Source organism: Pterocles gutturalis, unplaced genomic scaffold (genome assembly GCF_000699245.1).
Source record: "Pterocles gutturalis isolate BGI_N339 unplaced genomic scaffold, ASM69924v1 scaffold10184, whole genome shotgun sequence".
NCBI lineage: Eukaryota > Metazoa > Chordata > Aves > Pterocliformes > Pteroclidae > Pterocles > Pterocles gutturalis.
The window spans coordinates 19,252-40,412 of NW_010130717.1; the positions used below are offsets into that span (position 1 = coordinate 19,252).

A 21,161-nucleotide genomic window follows, 5' to 3' on the forward strand; every position below is an offset into this window, starting at 1 on the left:
TACAAATGGCAGAAACATTACTGCACTTTGGGCCATGCTGCAAATCATAGCAGCTCCATCTGTCAAACCTTTGAAAAACAGCTCAGAACATTTTCGACTCCAGGAAATCACTAGCAAATGATACTTTTATTCAATATGTACTTTTGGTTCTTATTAAAGGATGTACCTACTTACTCCTAAGAGCTGCAGTGTCTATTAAATCCTTGTGTAATCTTCAGTTATATAGGCAAATAGACAGTATAGTGCGCAGGGTGCATCTGCAAGGCACGGTGCAGTGTGATGCAAAGATATCGCTGAGCAAGCTGGGTGGGCTGGGACTAAATGCAGTGGGGTCTTACCAACATTCCACTTATTTCAGCTCCGCAGCCCTGCTGAGAAATAACCCGAAGCAACCAGGCCATAAGGAGCTGCACTAGCGCTGTGCCCAGGCAGGCTCACTGTAAATTACTTCTGTACAGCTCTGCGTTGCTCTGGGCATTCGTACACAAGCAGTTTTGGACCGTTCCTCTGGAGACTCCAGCAAATGAGCTGCAGAACTTTTTGTGACATCTGGGCCAGTGTGTAATGTGGTTGTGCAGCTCCTACATGCTGAAAAGACAAGGTTCCCTCTGTAATTTGAAATCACCAGCTGAGATGGTGGGATATGGGTTTTCTGCTCCAGTGATCAAGTTTTTCCACTTAAAAAGGGTGAAGTTCTTCCCTTCTTACAGTGCCCAAGGGGTTATACTCAGTGAGCACAACACTCCAGCTGTGGCCACAGGACAGCTCAGCATGTTGCCTTAAATCAGCCAAGCCCACACATCTGCACCTGGCAAACCACATGGGCACACTTCACTTGGTGCGCTGAGTTCTCTGGGGATTCAGCGTCACACAACACTGTGCTGTAGGCACCAGAACTGCACCTACATGCCAGTGATGCTTCAAGTCCTTAACTTTCCTCCCATAGCTAAAGCTTTTCACTTCCCCCGTGTCTTCTCTCAGCCTCCCATCCAAACTATTCTCCTGCTAGCCTTGCGCACCATGTGTTTTAAATGCCACACAGCCTGCTGTACTACGCCAAAGACTTTCTGTCCCTCACCAATATCCAAATACTCTTTTAAAACTCTGTGCTAAAAGATATTTGAGTTAAAATGTTGCCACCTACCCATCCCCATAAATACACCAACCAAATATAAAATAGAACTTTTACACCAGCTGGAGGGCTAGTCAGAATGGGATCTGGTGGCACAGTACTAAAACTACCGAGACCATTAGTGTTAGAAGCAGAACTGTATCAGCAGATAACAGCTTCCAGTTTTTTTAGGGTATGTTTTTCCTAAAAAAATATCCCTTGCATACCATTAAAAAAGTTACATTCTCTGGCAGATTCTGCCTTCCAAATGTCATTTTACCTTGCCAGAGCCTTTTAAAACCTTAGAAAAGTAACAGAGAATGTTATCATCCTCCTTGCTGAGCCACTCCCCATTGCATGATTTTTTACTAAAACTCTCAGCAGTGTAAGAAGCCTCAGTTGTTTCACCTAGAAGGCACAGGGAGAGAAATGAGTCTCTGTATAACTGCATCTTTTTATTGTTGCCAAGCTAGTTCCTCAGGCTAACTGTAAGAATGTTCTTCCACACTACACAACATTTCTTTTAAGTGATACACATCAAGTGAGACTTTGGTCCCAGGAGACTGCCTAGCAGTCTTCAAATTGCTTGTTTTGCTGTTCCTTCATTTTACTTTTTGGAGGCAACTTTGATGGCAGGATACCAGGAACAATAAGACCTGATTAGGAATACAAGGCTCGGTAGCAGATCTTGGAATGTGAACCTGCCCTATGGAGGGGAAAAAACCATGTAGAGACATGGGATTTGTTGATGTTTGGAGAAATCCTAGCCTATTTCTAATTTCACATTTACCCACATGAGTTGAATCAGACTTGAGGCTAGAAAAAATATTTTTAATTCTGTACTACTCCCATGGGTGGTATGGTAAAATCTGTTTTCTTATCAGATCATGCTCCTGTGGTTTTTGTCACTTATGTTGTCAAACACCCCTATAAAAGTCCCCTGACAACAGATCTTACATCAACTCAGGTAATTACTCAGACAGTCTTTGCTTTGACGGAACAAGTATTGCATCATTCATCTGAGAATCAAAAACCTTTGATTAAATAGAAAGGAAGTCTCGCAGCCCCAAGCCTGTCAGTGGGTAAATTCTTTTGAGACAGTTTTGACAAATGGAAACATAAGTAGCTGAAAGACCCCCACACATACCGTGTTTAGGGAGCGTGGGGGGGCTGTGGTGCAGAGAGTGGCTCCCTCAGCAGTGCAGTCCATGCCCAGCAAGGCCTCGTGCGACTGTTCCCAGTGACCTCCTGCAGTGGTGGCAGACAGACGCGACCTTGCCACCAGCATCAGCTGCAGAGGCAGAGGTCCAGGGCAGCTCCGAGCAAGCGTGTACCAGGCAAGCGAGCTCGGGGGCAGCCCAGCTCCAGCTAGCAACTTCGGAGCTGCCAAGACCAGACTGTCTCTGAGCTGAGCAGGTACATTGGCATGGCTTTACACCACCGTCAGACTTCTGCCTTGGGTCCTAGCCAACCTGAGCTCAGTGCTCAGTACATGCTGCTTTTCTTTGGGTGAGGTCGTTTGCTCTGCTTTCAAAACAGAGGTGCTGAGTCCTACATGGACATAGGGGTCTGCTGGGTAGTTTACTTTCCCTTTGTAACACTGTGCTTTCTAAAACTGCTGCTAATGTGATCTGAGTTTTGAATATCTAATACAAAAGGATAAATATAGTAAACATTATTTTCATTTTCTGTGGCAGGGAGGATGAAAAGATAGCTGATCCCGACTGAAATAGAACCTCTGCTTCTAGGCTGGTATCACTTAATGTTTACATGAATAAACCACCTCCCGAAACATATGCAATAATTTTATATACTAATTCCTTGCATGAAAGAAAAGCATTGATCTTAAAACACAAAAGCCAGGTGAAAGAGTCTGCAGACTTACTCCCTATCAACAAATTGTACAATGATAGTATCTTTCTTAACATCTTGGTTTCATCAAGGCTAGGAAAGGAAATATAACCAATTCCCTCCTCACCTCATCATCTTCCTCTGTCTTAAGCCTGTCAAGGAAAATAGCAAAGAGGAGGTAAGGTTTCTGTACTTGATACACAGTAACTGAATTATACAACCAGTACACAGAAATCCATAATCAACTAATTCCTGGATTTGATCCAGCCCATCGAGTTACTTTCTCTTATTGACAAGGGCCCTCCCTCTATCTTCTATTACTTTCTAGTATAACAATTTATAAGAGTTGCTTCAAATTCTGTATTTGCAGTAACACACACAGATTTTACAAAACACGCTAAGACCTACGTAATCTACAGAATTTGCTATTTTCTTCTTGGTTGTGAATGAGATAGGTATCGCTGTCCCCGATGTACAGACAGGAAACTGAGATCCTGAGACCAAGCAACTTGTCAGATATCACCCAGTGCTGCCCCAGCTGCCAGAACTCTTGTTACAATGGAAGTATAAGCAAGGTAATTATTTAGGGCTCACCTGAGGGTGCACTGAGATGTAGTTTCACTCTGTAAAATACAAATGGTAGCTACAATAGCTGCTTTTCACTACTTCCCCACAGAGGAAAGCTTGGGGCAATGTTCATCTCACCAACTTTGGGCTGAAAGTTCGATACTCAGTATCAGCTAGATGCATAGACTCTTTTTCTGTGTTTAAGGCAAGGAAGCAAGTAGTTCCACAGGTTGATACCTCCTTCTCACCTTAAACTCTTAGGATGCAGCTCTTCCCATCTGCTAATTGGACCCAAATCATTATCTTAGGCTTTTTCACATGTGATAAGCAGAATCCCTCCCTAAGCATATCTCATAATGTGAAAAAAAAAAAATTCTCTGTGAAAGCAGAGTGCATGAAGTCTCCCTGGAACTACTTCAGACATTTAAATATGGAGTGTCTTTTAAGAAGGATTCAATTTAAGAACATAAGAGCTTCTCTTTTTCAGAGACAATAAGGCATCGTCAGAAAGTTCATACCCTAGCTCAACAGTTACTGATGCCTGTAGGAGATGAGACACAAGCAGAAGCAGCTGATGCCTTTCTTTGTTTTCCCCTTACTCTTGTTCAGTGTAGCCTGGGGAGGTGTCTAGGCTGCTTTAACTCCCGCTGTAATTCAGGAATGCTGGAACATCCTCTACAGTGTCAGCTTAATGCTCTGGGATCCTCGAGGATGGCAAGTGTTGTGCAATTACCAAACTTTCTTATTCTTGTTTCTAGTTTCTAGTCCTTTTGTAGATATTCCCCTCTGTTAATATGATGCACTAGAAGGCTTGTGAGCACAAGGTGTCAATCATATAGCATTAAATTCCAACCAGCCTACTCAGCCGTTAAAAACCTTGAGTTTATCTGGGAATGCCACCACGTCAGTCCCATTTATAAGTGCAGCCAAAACAGCAGTAACTTCTCTAATTTTTTCTTCTCCTGTATTTGTCAGCAAGCTCTAATATCTACTTGAATTGCAAGACACGGTGATTTGAGCATTTGATCTCCTTCATGAATCATGTGTACAACACATGCAAACTCTACCGTGTTGGATCAGACCATTAGCTTCACATTGCACATACAAGCCTCTTCCGCTAAATGGGCTCCCTAGTTAACATGCTGCTGTAATTAACGTTGTAATTGTGACAGAATTGTCAGATTGCTCATGTATGTCACCACAACAAGGGAAAACAAGAGGATTTAGAACCTTGTGATGGGTACCAACACCTTCCATGAAGGATCTTTTCTTTAAAGGGCTCATCAAGTCATGCCTTGAAATACAAGCAAGCCTTGATGGTGGCTCAAATTGAGTAATACATCGGGACGAAAGAAAGCAAGAAGGGCTTTATTACAGAAAAAAAGTACGTGATGGTTAAGGACAGTGAACAAAACACATTTTTCATGATGCTTTGGGATCATAAGGATGATTAAGTAATAAAATCTTTGACCAACTCGGTTACTTCTCCAAGGGAACAAAGAAGACAACAAAAAGTCCTGTGTCAGTTCTCATTTGATCATAAAATAAGTTAATAAACAATAGGCCTGGGTGAGGGAAATTTATCTTGTTTTCTGAATTCTTATAAGCAAAAATAAATCACTGAGCTTTTCAAGTCTAAATGGTAAATTAATTGAAATGTGAAATAATTTTTCATTGCAAAAATATGGTAGCAATCATGATGTCAGCAAACTGCTGAAGGCACTGCCAGTTGCTGCTAAAAGGGAGAGGAACAGCTGTTTAACAGAGGTCTCACTGAAGTTTCACTGAACAGGTGTCTCCCATGGGGTGACTGCAGTGCACTTTGGATTAGGTGATACATATGTTTTATTAAATCAGAGAAGTTTCTGTTCAATTAAAATTAATTCAATTGATACATACAAAGAATATTGTTTCTAGTTTTCAAAATCTGACATGAGAAAAATACACCATGGATGTAAATTTACATTTCACAAAAGTGAAAGTTTTATGTCCATGATTCAATGCATTTTATTCCTTTCTCTGAAATTGTGATTTGTTTGTCTTGTCCAAAATTCTCAGTGAACAAAAAGATGACATTATTTCAAAATATGTTTCCCAGGTCAAAATAAATGTAACATCAAATTGGTCTTAGTGCCAAGTGAATTTAACCAGGATACTGTTTAAGACTTGTCAGATAAGAAACTAGAACAATAAATATTTCTCCTCTCAATGTGTAAAAGCCTTTTTTGGTTCCTCAAACTGTCCATTCAGTGTCCCTTTATCACAGTAATTGCCCATTGGTTGTTTCCCTTCTGAAACTCCTTCTGTGCAATACTTTTTTGCTGATAAAACTTGTTGTCTATATACTTCGGAGGTAACACTGGTGAATATGTTCAGTGAGAAGGAGACAATTCAAATGACGGTAAGTCTGGGTTAAAAGAGCTTCCTGCCAGAATGTCTCATTAGAGCACCCAGTCTGAAGCCACTACCGTACTGGTGCTGTACAGTCCAATTTAATTGGGCTGAGGGACTGATACAGCACATTGCTCTTTTGACAAGCAGCATACACTCATTCTGTCCGTCACAACACTTGGTTGTTTTGTTTTGTTTTTTTTGGTTTTTTTTAAAGGCTTCACAGACATCATTAGGGAATGAAATTCAAAGCACGTAGCATTTCCTATTTCAAAATGCCAAATATTCTGTATGAAAGCTGCATTTTTTCCTGCTCCCTGGGTTTTTTCAGAGTTGTTGGCCATAAGTGCCTCAGTTCCTGGTGTCCCCCCCCCTTTTTTTTTTTTTTTTTTGTGGGTAATGTTCCAGATGACACAGTTCTAATTTAAACAGACTGTGGATCTTCTTGGGTTGGACAAATTACAGCTGAGAAAAATTTGCCATGCTGGTTCAAACAAGGAGTTCAGGGCAACCTGCTTTTCATGGTTACTGCTTCTCATTTGTCATTCTGAAAAGTTTAATACTAATAGGCAAATCTCCAGTGCTTTATAGAGCTTTCACTGTTCACCAAGAGGCAATGCTGTTTTGAAAACTATTTCAGATCCTCAAAAAGTCATCTCAAAAGCCCCCCCAACATAATGCATGAAAAACAGTAGTGCTGAGTTATACCTGTTGCCTTCTAGTGTAATGATGGATTTTTACATGGATCCTAAGGCTATTTCAATGAGTTTTGTTTAAGTTTTGGTGCTGATTGGGCACATTGCAGAGCTGTCATACAGAAGAAATGCATGAGAAGACTGAATTAAAAGTAGATGCAACTCTGAGCCACTTTTTTATAGTGGCACCAAATCTAATTGCTCTGTAAATAGTGTAAGACCTTGGCCTTCAGAAGGCAGAACTGATTTTTATATATTTTTATATATATACATATATAATTAATCTCATCTGCATAATTAAGCTATGACTTTCTAGATGTTCAAGATGAGGAACTAAGTGGATGCTCAAATTATTTTCCTTCATCTATCCTTTTCAATATTCTTTTGCTACCTGTATTTTCTTCTTCTCAACTATGAAGCCATATTCTTTACAATGGTTCTTTCTAATATGACCCAAAAATGGAATCGTATTCTGGGTACTAGTGGAATTTGGTTGATTGGAAAATCAGGCAGATATATTTCAGGATTTTTCTTTTGAAGTTTGTGAACCAATTTAATATTCAGTTAAGTGCGGCTTTCATGCCAGCAGAGTTGGAATAAACAGGAGCATTGCCAGTTTGTTCCACACATTCCTTCTGCACATTTGGCCCAGATTCCTGAAAGCTGTAAGATTCTAACTTTGGTTAATCACCTCTGAAGTTACAATGCACAGTGATTTTCTGAAGTTGAAAGCTGCAGTCTGGGAAGCAACAAAAATTCTTTTTCACTTATGAACTACAGCGGTATGCTACAAAACAGCAGCTCATTCATTATTTTCTGCTACCATCTTTGTTTCAACTGTAACATACCCAAATGTGATGAGTGCTACACACAGAAATAAAAGAGCTTGTATTTAAAAAGGAGAGCTTGGGAAAAGACTGAACATGGAGGCAAAATGATTACAGTGGATCATGGCTGGGTGGCTCTATTTTCAAACAAATAGGCTTGTTAGAGCAAAGGAGAGAAAAAGTGAGAAAGAATTGTGAGCATGAGATGAGAAGGCATGAAAAAAGAGGAAAAGAGCAGGTTGAGAAGTTGCTTTTCAGGGTTCTTAAGACTGCATGATGTCACGTTCACTGTTTTTAGAGAAAGAAATAGCAAGTGGATTCACATGAAGTGGAGAAAATAAATTTGTTTCAGTTGAGCGTCAAGATCCATCAATCAGATCAGAATTAGATCTTCATCAAAATAATGTTTAAAACCCTCAGATCAGGTGTTCCAGAGCTAACACCAAGAATTATTTCAAAAGAGACCAGAAGATAGCTGACTTCCATAGCATAGTTTCATTTGCATTTTCAGGAATACTACTTCAGATGTTTAAGTCATTTACTACATGTTGTGCTATATGTATTATCTAATTATATATGAAGGAGAAACCTTAAAAGATAAATTATTTGTTTTCTTGCTAGCCTTAAATTTAAACTCCTCTCTAATGGTAGACTGCTAGCGCTAGCCTGTCTCTACTTGTCAATTTTGGAAGTCTAATTCTATGACAGGTGAGCATCAGAATGTAACACTCTGTTCTAAAAATACTTAGGTCTTTACTCTTCTGCAAGTCATGCTGGTTTTTTGAAGTCTGACTGTTTTTTTGTAATCAAGCAACATACCAAAGAAAAAACAAGAGGCAAATAAAAATAATTATGAAGAAAATGAGAAGTAATATAAAAGTCCCAGTAACTCACACTTGGGTTCTCCTTGCCCTTGCTGTCTCTACTGGAAGGTCCACTCAGCTGCTCAATTAAACTGAAATGTGTTAATTGTTCAGGTCCATCCTCTCGAAAATCGCCATAGAGACTGTGTTGGTATAAATCCAAGATTGACATCGGGTTCCCCAGAAATGACTTTCTTTGATTTTGTTTTTCCAGCTCAGCTGTAAGAGATATTAAAAATAATATCATTATGGCATATTAATTGATGAAATGCTGTCTATATACATTTTAATGTTATTTTACAATTTTAAAATGTATTTTAAATGTTTGAAGGTATCTGGAAATCAATGTAACAAAAGCATTAAAATACTAGCTCTTAACTGTCCAATCAATGCATATACAGGAGATTGTTCACACTTAATATTCAAAGTGAAGGAGATGGTATGAGACAGCCAGAATTTAATTAATTAAATTCTTTTTTAATTATGGATGATATGGTTAATTTGGGGGCGATTGTTCTACTTATTTATTTGCTATAAATTTTTGTTCTTCTGTCTTAATAGCCTTATACAGCAGATGTGCTAAGTTCCTTTAGCATGTCTTTCAGTTTGTTTTTGATAGTTCTTTCCTTTTCACTACATTTTTACCTAATGAATGCAACTTTATAAAAAATACACCAGTAAGGTAAGAAACAGTCCCTACCCATTTGTTATAGATCTGACTGCAATACAAGGAACATTAGGAATAAAACCTCAGTTTCCAAAGTCCAAGGCTGAAAACTCATCCAGAAGATTAAAACAAAACCAAAGAAATTTTGTGCAGCTTCATGAAAACACACAGGAGACAGAGGCTTACATGATCATTAGCTTCTTTCCTCACACTTCTTGTTACAGAAAACTTCAACTCTACCTTATAACTTATTTCATTAGAGGAACTTCTAACTCCAGTGCCTCCAACAAACTGCATCAAGATAAACCCTTCATGAAATTGGAATTAAACCATTTTCATGGTTGAAATGGAAGAACTTGGAATATTTGGCTTATTCCCTGATATTCTACTGACCTTCTCCATAACGTTCGGCAATGTACTGGGAGACTCATCCAAAGTCCACTAAATCAATTAAGGTCTTATCACTGACTTTTAATAGTCTTTGCATACAGTCTTTCAGTCTTTCTGTTCCCTGATCATAAATGGAAAATGAAAATCACTCTCAACATTGAAATTGTGCAGCCATTGAAAGCTCATTAATGTTTTTGGGACTCATCGAATAAATATAATTATCTATGCATATAAAATATTCTCTATGAATTGGTTTGCTGCAGCCCCTGCCTCAGCCTCATGTGGATGTTTTGAGGTTATATCACTTGTGTGCATAAAGAAGCTAAGATCTTTGAACACAGAATGGAATGAAGTATTGTTATTAACACTACATGAGTATAGAGCACAGAATAGAAATTCTGACCATAAGGAATAACCGTAGCAGAAATACTTTTGCAATAATGCTTTATAATTTTTTTTTCTATTTGTCTCAATCACAATTATGAATTTTAGTTCTGTTACTAGCCCAAAAGTTAGGCATATACACAAAACTAATGATTTGCTATGTAAAATGGCGACTTCAAGTCAGGCTGAGGTATCATTAACCTTGGAATCTGCTGCCTTTTAATGCAACTGCATACATACAATAAATTTTTTTTTTTTTTGTAAATTGTGATCAATTCAGAAAAAATGCTTATCTACCTCTTTAATAAAACGTATATTTCTTGTATTAAATCATGATTTGTAAAAGCAAAATCTGTAAGAAGTAGTGTTTATGGGCTGAGTTAAATGACTTGCAACATTTTGTACAGATTAAAAATACAGTCACAGGAGTAATGTAAATAAATGGTCCTAACTTCCTAATCTGCTCTCTCTGTGCTGGAATCACAAAAAAAATGGATTACCTCTGAAAATGCCAAATGTTTAAGTTCAACTCCCAGCAGACACTAAGAGAACAGTATGTCTGTCGACACTATCTAGCTGTCCACGACATTTTTAATGCATTCATCGCTGCGGTATCTGGTGTTGGTGCTAATCTCTGCTAGGACAAGCTCACTGCTGTGCAGAGGGTCAGCACAAAGCCTATGAATCACTGAAGTGCTGCTTAAGCTCTCAGGGCTTCAGTGGTGCTGAGACCTTGCACTGGCCTTTGCACTCGCCAGAATTTATCTCCTGCAGGGAAGCCATCAGCTGCATAGGCAAGGATATGAGCCATGCTCTCCTCCCCCTCGCCGGGGGCACACATCTGCACTGAAGGTGGCTTGCAGCACAGCAAGCTGGTGGTCAAGACAAGACAGCAATTTCTTGGGTTATTAAACACACAGAAAACTATTATCTCAGGAACTTCATTTAATGTGTTTTTATCTACTGGAAATCAGTAAATTCCAAATTGCCATCAATTCTCACAAAAAGGTTTGATACTTGAAAATGGCAATATATACACAAAGGACAATGAGAAAGACTTCACTACAGCACCATAACCAACATCACTGTGATATAGAGGTTGGAAAACTATAGCCTTGATAATTGGGTTATTTCAACTGGCTAACATAATTAAAAAGAAAAAAAAAGGGAAGCTATCTTTATAGTCACCTTTTACATTTTGCAATAATGTAACAGAAGACTTCTTTTTACTTACACTGCAGGGATTTATGCATAAAAACCTACAAGCTAAGCCCCTGCTAGAAAAAACAGTGGAAGAGAGGAAAAAAAGATGCAGAATAAAAAGCAAGAAGTAATAAAAAGCTAATGGAAAATTAGACTGAAGTAAGATCTGGGGTTAGAAAGTGAAAACCAGACAGAAAGTTCAATGAAGGACATGATCTGCTGCTGAGTCAGAGTGGAGATGAGGGATATACATTTTTATGTACAAATTTTCAATTACCTTGTTTGTTGCTCTTTGTTAACTCTACTAAAGTCTCCTCTGCAGTTCTGAAATAATTTGTTTCATACTCTGTCTCCGGCTCAGTGTCGCTGCTGCTAGCAGAATAAGTACACACTCTCAGAGCTCTGTCCTGTGTAAATAAGGGTATTGCAATCATTCAGACGATGCATATATATCAAAATAATGCTGAAGATGGTATTAGGAATGGAACATTCTACATCCATCATGCAGTATAAATGGATAGCTCAACTCGAAAGAAGTCTGCATTACCAGTTTAACTAACCACTTCTCCTTCAAGTAAGGTATTATCAGTCTGCTACAGGAGAAATAACACATTCTTGTCCTGGTGAGTCCCCTGAGTTAGTGTGGCAAACACAGACCGGATTTCACCATTTTTTTCACTGTAACACTGTTTTCAAAGCTACCAACATTTTCAGATAATTTCATCCACCAAGTTCAATTTTGAAACATCTCAAGTATGTTTAATACTGTGTATTTGTAACATGCAAAATTATTGCACAACTAATAGTTTGCTGCAAGCAATTCTAGAAACAGTTAGGATGGCCAGTAGACAATACTCATGCTTTCTATACCAGTAAATCCTAATTCTTCCTAAGTTCATGTCCCTTGTCCTGGCATTTATATTACAGTGCCAGAGAGCCCTTAATTCCCAGCTGATTCCTATCCCATTTCTCTTCAGGATGCAACTCTAAGGATTTTCTTCTGGGAGGAAAGAGGAATGCTGACAGCTCTGTACAGCTTCTAATCATGGAAGACCTGAAGGCTTAAACTTTTCAGGAGCAGTAGCTCAGTACAATAAAACCCACAAAACCAGCATGGGGAAGCTAAGGCTGATACTGCTCAGCTAATGGCATCTACAGGTACAAATACCACCTATTATCCTAACCCCAATTGCCTATCAGTGGTTCAAAAGAGTTTTTAATACTGTTTTTCGAAGAGTGATATTAATTTCCCCTTCTTCCCATCCATGTTGCAGTTTTTAACTGATGCAGGAGGACATCCATTTGATAGGAAGCACATACTGGTGGAGAGGGGCCCAGACCTGAGGACACCCGCATGTAGTCAGGTATGCCCAACGTTACCCGTAAGATTGGGAGAGTTAAGATGGTTTTGGGACTGGAGGTGGTCAGTCACGACTGGCTCAAGGTGAAGGACACACTGATGAGGTTGTACTTGGAAGGGTCCACCACCAGTTTGTCAACGACATACAAGACAAGTAATTTTATCTCTCTGTTTCTTTTCTAAATATCCAGAGCGCGGGACATATCAAAATGCAAAATACCCCTGGCAGTAAATACACGGATAAAGGAGACATGCAAAAAAGTTATGCAACAAGGTTTTTTTGCCTCTTGTAATGTAAGGCTTATTAGCTAGCAGTCTGACAGTTCCCTTGCTTAACGCCCACTTTCTTGACAAAGTTTTTTTCTCTCTTTGCTAACCTGCTGACCCTGTGCTTCTCACAGGGCTTGACAGCTTGATGAATATGAATAACTTGACAACCATAAGCAGTAGCTTTTACACAAGTATATGCATTTGCTTGTTTGTTCTTTCTGCAGTTTTCATGAACAGATTGAAGGACAGACAGATCATTGCAGGGATTAACCAAAAACCACATGGAAACATGTAAGAAGAGTATTTTCCTGTTTGCTTTCGTAGCACATCTGCTCAAACGCTTAAACTGCACAGCCATACAGACAAGGAAACCTAGTCCTGGGGTAAAAAATGGGATCTGAATCTCATAGAAAGCAAATAAACAAGACTGATTTTCTGGAAGACAAAAACAGACCAAAAGGTCTCTCCTTGTCTATAAAATGCCTGTGATGATTTTAATTAAAACATGTTTGTAAACCATGAGGACAAAATACCCTTGTGTGCTATATTATTATTATTAATAAATAATGAGATTGCAAATGAAGGGCAAGAAAGCAAATTCACCTGTTACATTGCTAGCTACTCTTCCCACTATATTAAAAACATTCACCATTTCTGATTCTTTACACCACAATACATATCTCCTTTAACAGATGACACTTCTTAAATTATACCTTTGTTTTAGTAGTTTCCTTGGTGGTCCACTCTGGAAGAACTTTTCTGTTTTCCACAGTTTCTTCAATATGCTCTAATGAGGCAGAGGTCAAAGAACTTGGTTCTTGTTCACTTTGCTTTGCAAGGTTAATTATTCCTGAATTAAGAGAGACATTATTTAAACTGTAGGTCTCATCAGCATCTTCATGACAGTGTTTCAATTATAATTCAGTAAAAACTGGGGGCAAGTCATGATACTTTCATTATGTCAAATAATATCTTACTACCCAGAGGAACAACTTACTTACTGGAATAATTCTAACAACTACAGTGACAGAATTTGATCCAAAGCCTTTTCCGGTTAACAAGAGAAGAGGAAGGCATGAATTCAAATCCCTCTATTAGTTTCAAAATACATACTCTTTCAAACAAGAAACAAAATTCAATAACTACTTCTAGGCATTGTAGGATCTGCTTTGCTATTAAATATTCTCAGAGAGAGAACAGTCTGTTAACATAAATATAATTAGAAGTACCTTTCTAGCAGAAAGCTAGCCTTTTTATTTGCTATATTTGCAGTATGCAAAATCAGAACATCAAAGAAGATACATGGCGCATATGAAATAAAGTGATAATTGTAATTTGGATGAGAAAGTGAGGGAGAGAAGAATCCAATGAAAATATTCTCGTGAAGAATGAGTTGACCCCACCATCTGATGTATACTACTTTTTAAAACATCTCTTCATGACAATTTAATTAAGATACAAACCTTACAAGGCTGGTGCAGGGAATATTAACATTAAGATCAGAACAATCTTACTGCTACTGACTTCTTATGAAGCAATTCAATGCTTGCAGTTTCTGTTCAATTTGTTATAATGACAGTGTTTAATCATGGACTCTACACTATAGCACACAGCTGAATTGAGGTCACGCATGTGGCTACTGAAGCATGTAGCATATAATCTATAACTAAGATTTCTCTTCAGAATCCTTCTTAGCTGTACCATTAATTAACAGTACATTTATTTAAAAAATACTAAATATAAAAAAATCTTTTATTTAGTTTTGATTTAAAACAAGTCTGCAATGAAGCATACAATGTGTGTTTGCACTCTATTATACCATGACGATACTGCACTGGGAATATTGCTAAACCAGCTAAGTTCTAAGATGTTTAATTAGAATTCTTCTGTTATGCATCTTATGAACATATAAAAGAGGCTTCTTTCTTCCTAGGCCCAACAGCAGAACACATATTTGATGGCCTTAAACTAAGCTTAAACTTGATATTTAACCTTGCACGCTAATTACATGGAATCTGTCTTACAGATACAGTGATACAGATTTATGCAAGTTAAACACTCACAACTTTTATAGGAGCAATAAATATGAACACTGACAAAACGCTAACAACCATAACCCCAATAAATACATGACATTGCATTTGGTCAAGATAAAACAATGCTCTTCTCTATTAAACCAATTACTTTTACTGCATTTTGTACCCGAATCTATCATGCTGACTATAAAAATTCCCCGTTATAAATGCTATATGTAATGATTTCTAATGTTATTGACATATATATTAATTACTCAAAAACCTTCATAAATGTATATAAATGGTCAGTGTGCATTTATAAAAAATTCTGAGTTCAATGGAACTATTTACTAATACAAAGTTATTCGTTGGTGCTTTGCTGGATTGCTAGTCCTTGTATTCCTTTGTCAGCTTTCGTTTTTTAGTTTAAACACACACGTAGCTGATAAGTGAATGTAAAGTATTTTATGTTTGCATATAGAAATGTATTTGTATACTGTAGTAAAGTAATGAGAGTCTTATTTGAGGTCAAGGCCATATATTAATTGGGACAAAATTTATGCACTGAGACCAAATGAGTCTTGAGTCCAAATCTGGTTTCAAAAGCAAGTCTTTATGAATATATCTTTCATATGCCACAGCATGGCTTTGTACTTTGCTGCAAAGTCTGATCCTGAATATTGCTGAATATCTGCATTCAAGTCAAATTCCAAGGCTGGCATATGTTTTTTTCTTCAAGTACTGTTTCTTGAGAAAAGGATTTAAGTATTTAACACATTTTTCTTTCTCAGATAAGCATCACGTGTAACAAAATTTCCATATGGCTCAGGTCACAAACTTGTTAACCTTGTGCATTCATAAAAATAATATCTTTTGCTCTGCATTTAACATTTCTGTTATCAGCTGTCATTATTATAGGACTTCTGCTAATCAAAACAGATGTCAGGGCAGAAATAATGTGATTTTCAGTGTAATTGACATTTTACCTGAGGAAGCTGGTTTTGGAAGGCGACTTTGAAAAGGTCGTATACCTTTGGCAATCATGGCTGGATCAGATGTTGAGTGACTAATTACACTTTCCACAGACTCCTGGCTCTTAGCTGTTGAAGGCACTTCTCGCTCAAGAGTTTTGGCTTTTACTGAAGGAGCCGAAAGAAGAACTTGCTCAGATGGTGCAAGGACTTCTGTTTCCAAGGTTGATTCTTGCTTAGAAATGTGTCGCCCTGTAGATCGGTTCCCTGAGTCGGGGAGGGGGAAGGTTCCAATCCCACTGTCCAGCGTCCTCATCTGGCAACAAGACTCTAAGACACAGGAAAATTGTGTGACGGGGTGGAGCTAAAGGTGTTGCTGGTATTTAAAGACAGAGAAAGGGTCTACGGGAAAAAAAGGCGTCTTCAAGGGAAGGTTTCAAGAAAAGAAAAAATATTTTGCATTTTGTGAGTATGCTGTCACCTGTCATTTGTATGCTTTTATCATAATACATCTAATTGAGTACAATGAAACACCATTTTGAGATGCAATTAAACTAACTAACAGATGCCAAAACATTGAAATTGGCCTGCTTCAGAGTTAAAATGTGATAATGAATAAGAAGGGCATGTCCTAGAAGTGATTACAGTTGGTATTTTTAAATGATTTAGTTTGAAGGCCCACAGGAAGTCTGGAGAGTCCCAATGTGAGGGACGGAGTAGTGTAATGTATTTATTCCCACATAAACCCACTCTCCACAAAAGCCTGGCCTCTCCATACCTCTGCTTTCTTCATTGTTTCTCTTACAAGAAGGTGTTAACTAAAATGTGTCATTTATCCATACACAAAATTAAGATGTACAGAGTTTCCTAAAGATGCCCATCTCTCTGAGTGTCCTGAAGAACCTGGACAGCAACAGCTATGCCTTTGTTTACCTTGTTACACTCTGCAGCTGTTGATGCAGCCGTAGCTCTGATGCTCTGCACATCCCATTTTGGGTAAGTGTACACTGTCCAACACAACGCCAGACAGGGACACCTTAGTAGTTGGTCTGGAAGCAGTATGGTCACACATAGCCCTCCAGTTTATTCATCCTACTGGAAAGGTGCTCTACCAACCATGGAACAGAGAAAGATGCAAGTGTAGATATTGGCACGTTGCTATGCTAGCAACTAGGATGCAACAGCACCACCCTGCCCTGTCATTTTCTATCGATTTCCAGAGACTTGCCTTTTGGTTGTATAATGAACGAACAATACCAAAAGGACTATGATGGCAAGGTCCTTCCCTTCAAGGAGGGAACTTCAGCACTAATGGTTGGAAAACGAGCATAATTTAGATTAAATGTCTGGAAACATCCCTTGACAGTGGGATCTTCAGCCTGTGGCAGATGCTCCCAAAGGAAGTAGAGGAATTTCCTTTGCTTTCAACAATTTAAGGCTACACTGGATAAAAGATATACTGCAGTGAACAACTGTACTCTAGCAGGAGATGCAGAATATGACCCAATAAATCTTTTCCAGCTCTATTTTCTGTGTTCCTAAGTATTGATTTTTTTTTTTTTTTAATGATATACCCATTTGTTATTTAAGTCTGTTGTAGTTAGCAGTCCTCTGTCAGGTCATTTTCATGATTTTTTTCCTCTGCAGTGTTTCTAATACTGTCAGAAATTCAGAAATATTTCTCCTCTATGGGCTTTGCCTGTTTGTTTTTGGAATAAGAACATTATGATGGTTATTTTCTGTCAATATCTTAATCTCTATGGGCCTTATTTGATAGCAAGTAAGAAATTACTTACAGATAAATTAAACATCTATGTATGTTTCCTGGTTCTTGTCAAAAGAGGACCAGTCTACATTTACATGGTCCTCATTACCCAGGATCAAAGATGGTCTGAAAGTCATACTGAGCACAGTAACCCCACAGGACCTAGCTGAGCTGTAACAGTAGAACGAACTCCACACTATCTTTTAAAAGGGCAACAAGTGACTGATTTCTCTCATGCAATTGCTGCATCCCAATTAATTCTTTTCATAGGTAAGAGAAGATCAGTTGTGGAAGCCAGGGCTACCTGGCAGCTACATTTCCCATCACGTTTCTGAGCTTATATGCCATAATGATTTTAGAAGTTGCTGAAGTTTATCCAGGAAACATGACAAAGAAGATAATTCTATTTGGATCTGCTGCATCAAAGGGAGGTGTCTCAGGATCTTCTGTGCCAAAAGGAGGTATACCAGCCACTGAAGTCTCTTACTCTAGTTATCCTTCCCCTAAGATATTTTTTGTTTTATTTTTTAATAGTAAAATACCTAGCTAGAAGTGGGTGAGCTGTTCCTCTCAAGATTATATAGAGTGCTGAAAAGTAAGTTTGCCATTTAGTCTGTAGATAACCAAGCTTAAACAGTGTGCTAGCTCATGGACAGGCAATGCTTCAACTAACGACTATCGGTGGTAAGAGTTAGTAAATAAAGGAAAATACAGAGTAAGAAAGGACTTCTGTTAGTTTCCTCTTGACCAGAAGAAATACATTTGTGCAAAACCGGTTATGTTGGAGAGGCAGAGCTCTTCAGCACAGACACAGAGTAAACTGGAAGCACCACAGAAAAGAACATCCTTAAAAAATATTTGAAGAGTCTCCCTTCTACTGTCTGTACCCGATTTGCAACGCAGTTCCACAGGGACTCTGAATGATTTTGTAGTGTTGCTTCCTTTTCAAGCATTCTCTAAGAAACTAAAAAGTCAGTTCCTCCTAATTATTACAGGAAAATTAAGTAGACTCAAAACGTATACCAAACAGCAAAGATAAGTCTTCTGCTCAGGGTGAACTGGAAGATGAACACTATTTTCATAGAATCATACAACATCTTCTAAGGTTATATTTCTTAAAATGACAGAAGGATTTGTCTTGCCCGCTGTTACCCTGTCTATGTCTAGATAAGTCTTTTGCTCAGGGTGAACTGGAAAATGAACACTATTTTCATAGAATCATAGAACATCTAAGGTTATATTTCTTAAAATGACAGAAGGATTTGTCTTGCCCGCTGTTACCCTGTCTATGTCTAGGAATGGACCATGAAAGCAATGGCATAAATCAAGAGAAATTAATACCAAGGGCCATACTTCCAAGACAATACAGTCTCCTGCTGTTTCCAAAATAATTGGGAGACTGATGGAAGAGCATACCAGAAGTGTCACATTTAATTAAAAGGAAAAATCATTTTAATCAATTACAGTCTTTCTTCACAGAGAGTTTATCCATGATACAGGAAATATACCATGTGGAAAAGATTTTTAAAACAGCTCGTCTAATTTTGAACAACTACAACAGGGTCTGGCTTTCAAAGTGCTCAAACCTCAGCAGCTCCCACTGTGACACTTAAAGACAGATCTTTGAAAAATACTGTGACTCAACTGTGCTGAGCAATCCTTTAAAACCTACTCCTAAATCCACACAGTACACCACAAAATTCTTCATGGATGCTAATTTTTCACTAATAAAAGAACTAATCTGCCCATAAAGCTATATTATACAATTAAAAATGTATCTCTAAGAACAATTTGTATTACTGAATGAAGGAATATACATTATCTTGTGTTGTTTTTAAACTTCTGTGAAGCAACTGCAAAATAAAAAAGTAGTTATACATCTCAGTGACAGCTTTCAAACTGAACTGTTCATGGCCCATCTGATTTCATCAGTTGCACTGACACTTCAAATGACTGCTATCAGCAAGAGCTGCACAAGACTACATAATGAAAATATGTAAAAGTTAAATCTCTGATGCTACAACAGTACTACTCAATAGACGAAAAACGATTCTGCAAAACATTGAAGTCTGAAGAGTTATAGATGAGTTTAATTGCTTTTGCTTGTGAATTTTTTCTGGCCTACAAGCCAAATTCCTTGCCTGATTCTGTTTTGTTTTGCCTCTTAAGGGAAGAAAGAAGCTTACACGATGTTTAGTTTTTATAGTGGACACAGATAGATAGACTCACCACCTGCCATTTCCCTGAACAATCAGACGAGAATCAAAGTCTGAAAAACTGAAATAGCCCCTTCCCTCCCTCCCTCCCATCATGTAGACTTGAGTCTGGGCAGAAAACAAAGTCCCTGGAAGTCCTACTGTAGAGAATTGCTTCCAGCACAACACAACAAACATGGGTCCAGCCTCCCTCAGGCTAAGTTCTACACTGATGGTTGCAAAACAGGGCATTACTCAAAATAATCAATGGAGCAAAATCTGTCCCAGTTTTACAGCCATGAGTACATGTTAGTCTTTCTAATGTTGAACTTCTGTAAACCTGTGTTGAGTCCTAGCACATATCCAAGAGATTTCATGAATCTCATGCAACAGAAGACATAAGGTGATGACACAGCTGTTAAAGGTTCTGATACACATTTCTTCAATAATGGGAAAAGACACTTTTACTAAGGGGGATGTAATGCCATGTGTTATTGTAAGCAAACCTTCAACTGAATAACTGAAGAGTGTTTCAAAATGTTTCCTCAGGTGAAGTAAAGATTCACATTCTAATAAAGTCTTTTTATGTTGCATCTTAAAAAGAGTTTCACAGATGCTTAGTCTATTCACAAATCACATACCAGTCTTTCTTTACATAGGGACTGTTATACTTTTAAGAAGTCCATACATTCACTCATGGGTATTTTGACCATCTAGTTAAAACAATATGTAAGTTTTATTATGATGCCTCAATCATCCATAAAAATCTTTATGGAAACCAAAAGATCCAAAGTTTAGCCACACAGCTAAAATAAGGTGTCAGTCAGCAATTCTGTTAAGCAGGTATATTGTCCTACGTGCGTACATAGTGCCCTCAGAATGGTCAGCCAATTCACCCACTTGGAATTAAATGTAGTAAGAGGAGATCTTTCTGGATGTGAGCATACAGGGGAGGACTTACAGGTCCTGAGAGGAAATACTTATGGGTCCTACTGTGGTGTAAGTAAAGGTTTGCCTCTCTACCAACTTGTGCCACGCCTGACAGAAGGCATCTGCCTCTCAGTGCTGCTTGGGGGGGTCAGGATTTCCAGACGCAGCTCAATAACCTCAGCCAGTCCTACCAGGTAGAACCGTGATGGTACTAAGGAAACACAACGATGGATGCCAGATGCAATTAACTGCCAACAGACATGATCTCTACTTCAAGTAACTGACAACGAACTAACAGTTTCTATTTGGAAGTGGCAAAGCTACAGAAGTGTGTGTGTTACTTAATTTTTATGGCTAATCTATCTTAACATTAAAAATAAAAAGCAACAAAGAAGACAACTGTATTTTAGGCCAAAAAGATCACAGGTAGTTCTGCTTACAGTAGGCTTTCTATGTATAATGCTAGTAGCACAGCTACACATTTTCTTCCAAAGAAGCATCCCACCTCCTGAAAAACGTGGAATTCTCCCCTGTGCTCACCACTACAGCTGGTTTGAGATCTTCCTCACATAAATTTTCCGGTTTTGGCCTACAAAACTGCCAATGATTGACACAAATTTCAGCTGAAACCTTTGAGTAACCACCAGAATTTTCCACAGAAAGCAAGACATTTTCGGGAAAAAAAATCAGGCAAAAATAGCTCTGT

General features: G+C 38.2%; 1 protein-coding gene across 1 annotated transcript in view; it reads right to left on the reverse strand.

The window, feature by feature from the left end:
- NCKAP5 (NCK-associated protein 5) overlaps nt 1-21,161 on the reverse strand; it is a 92,756-nt gene that overhangs the window by 17,869 nt on the left and 53,726 nt on the right. Inside the window, exons 8-12 of the mRNA XM_010080326.1 lie at nt 15,581-15,895; nt 13,293-13,429; nt 11,227-11,356; nt 8,337-8,524; nt 1,427-1,519 (exon numbers count right to left, since the gene is read on the reverse strand). Of these exons, the coding sequence (XP_010078628.1) occupies nt 1,427-1,519; nt 8,337-8,524; nt 11,227-11,356; nt 13,293-13,429; nt 15,581-15,895 (863 nt within the window). The remainder of the gene's footprint in view (nt 1-1,426; nt 1,520-8,336; nt 8,525-11,226; nt 11,357-13,292; nt 13,430-15,580; nt 15,896-21,161) is intronic.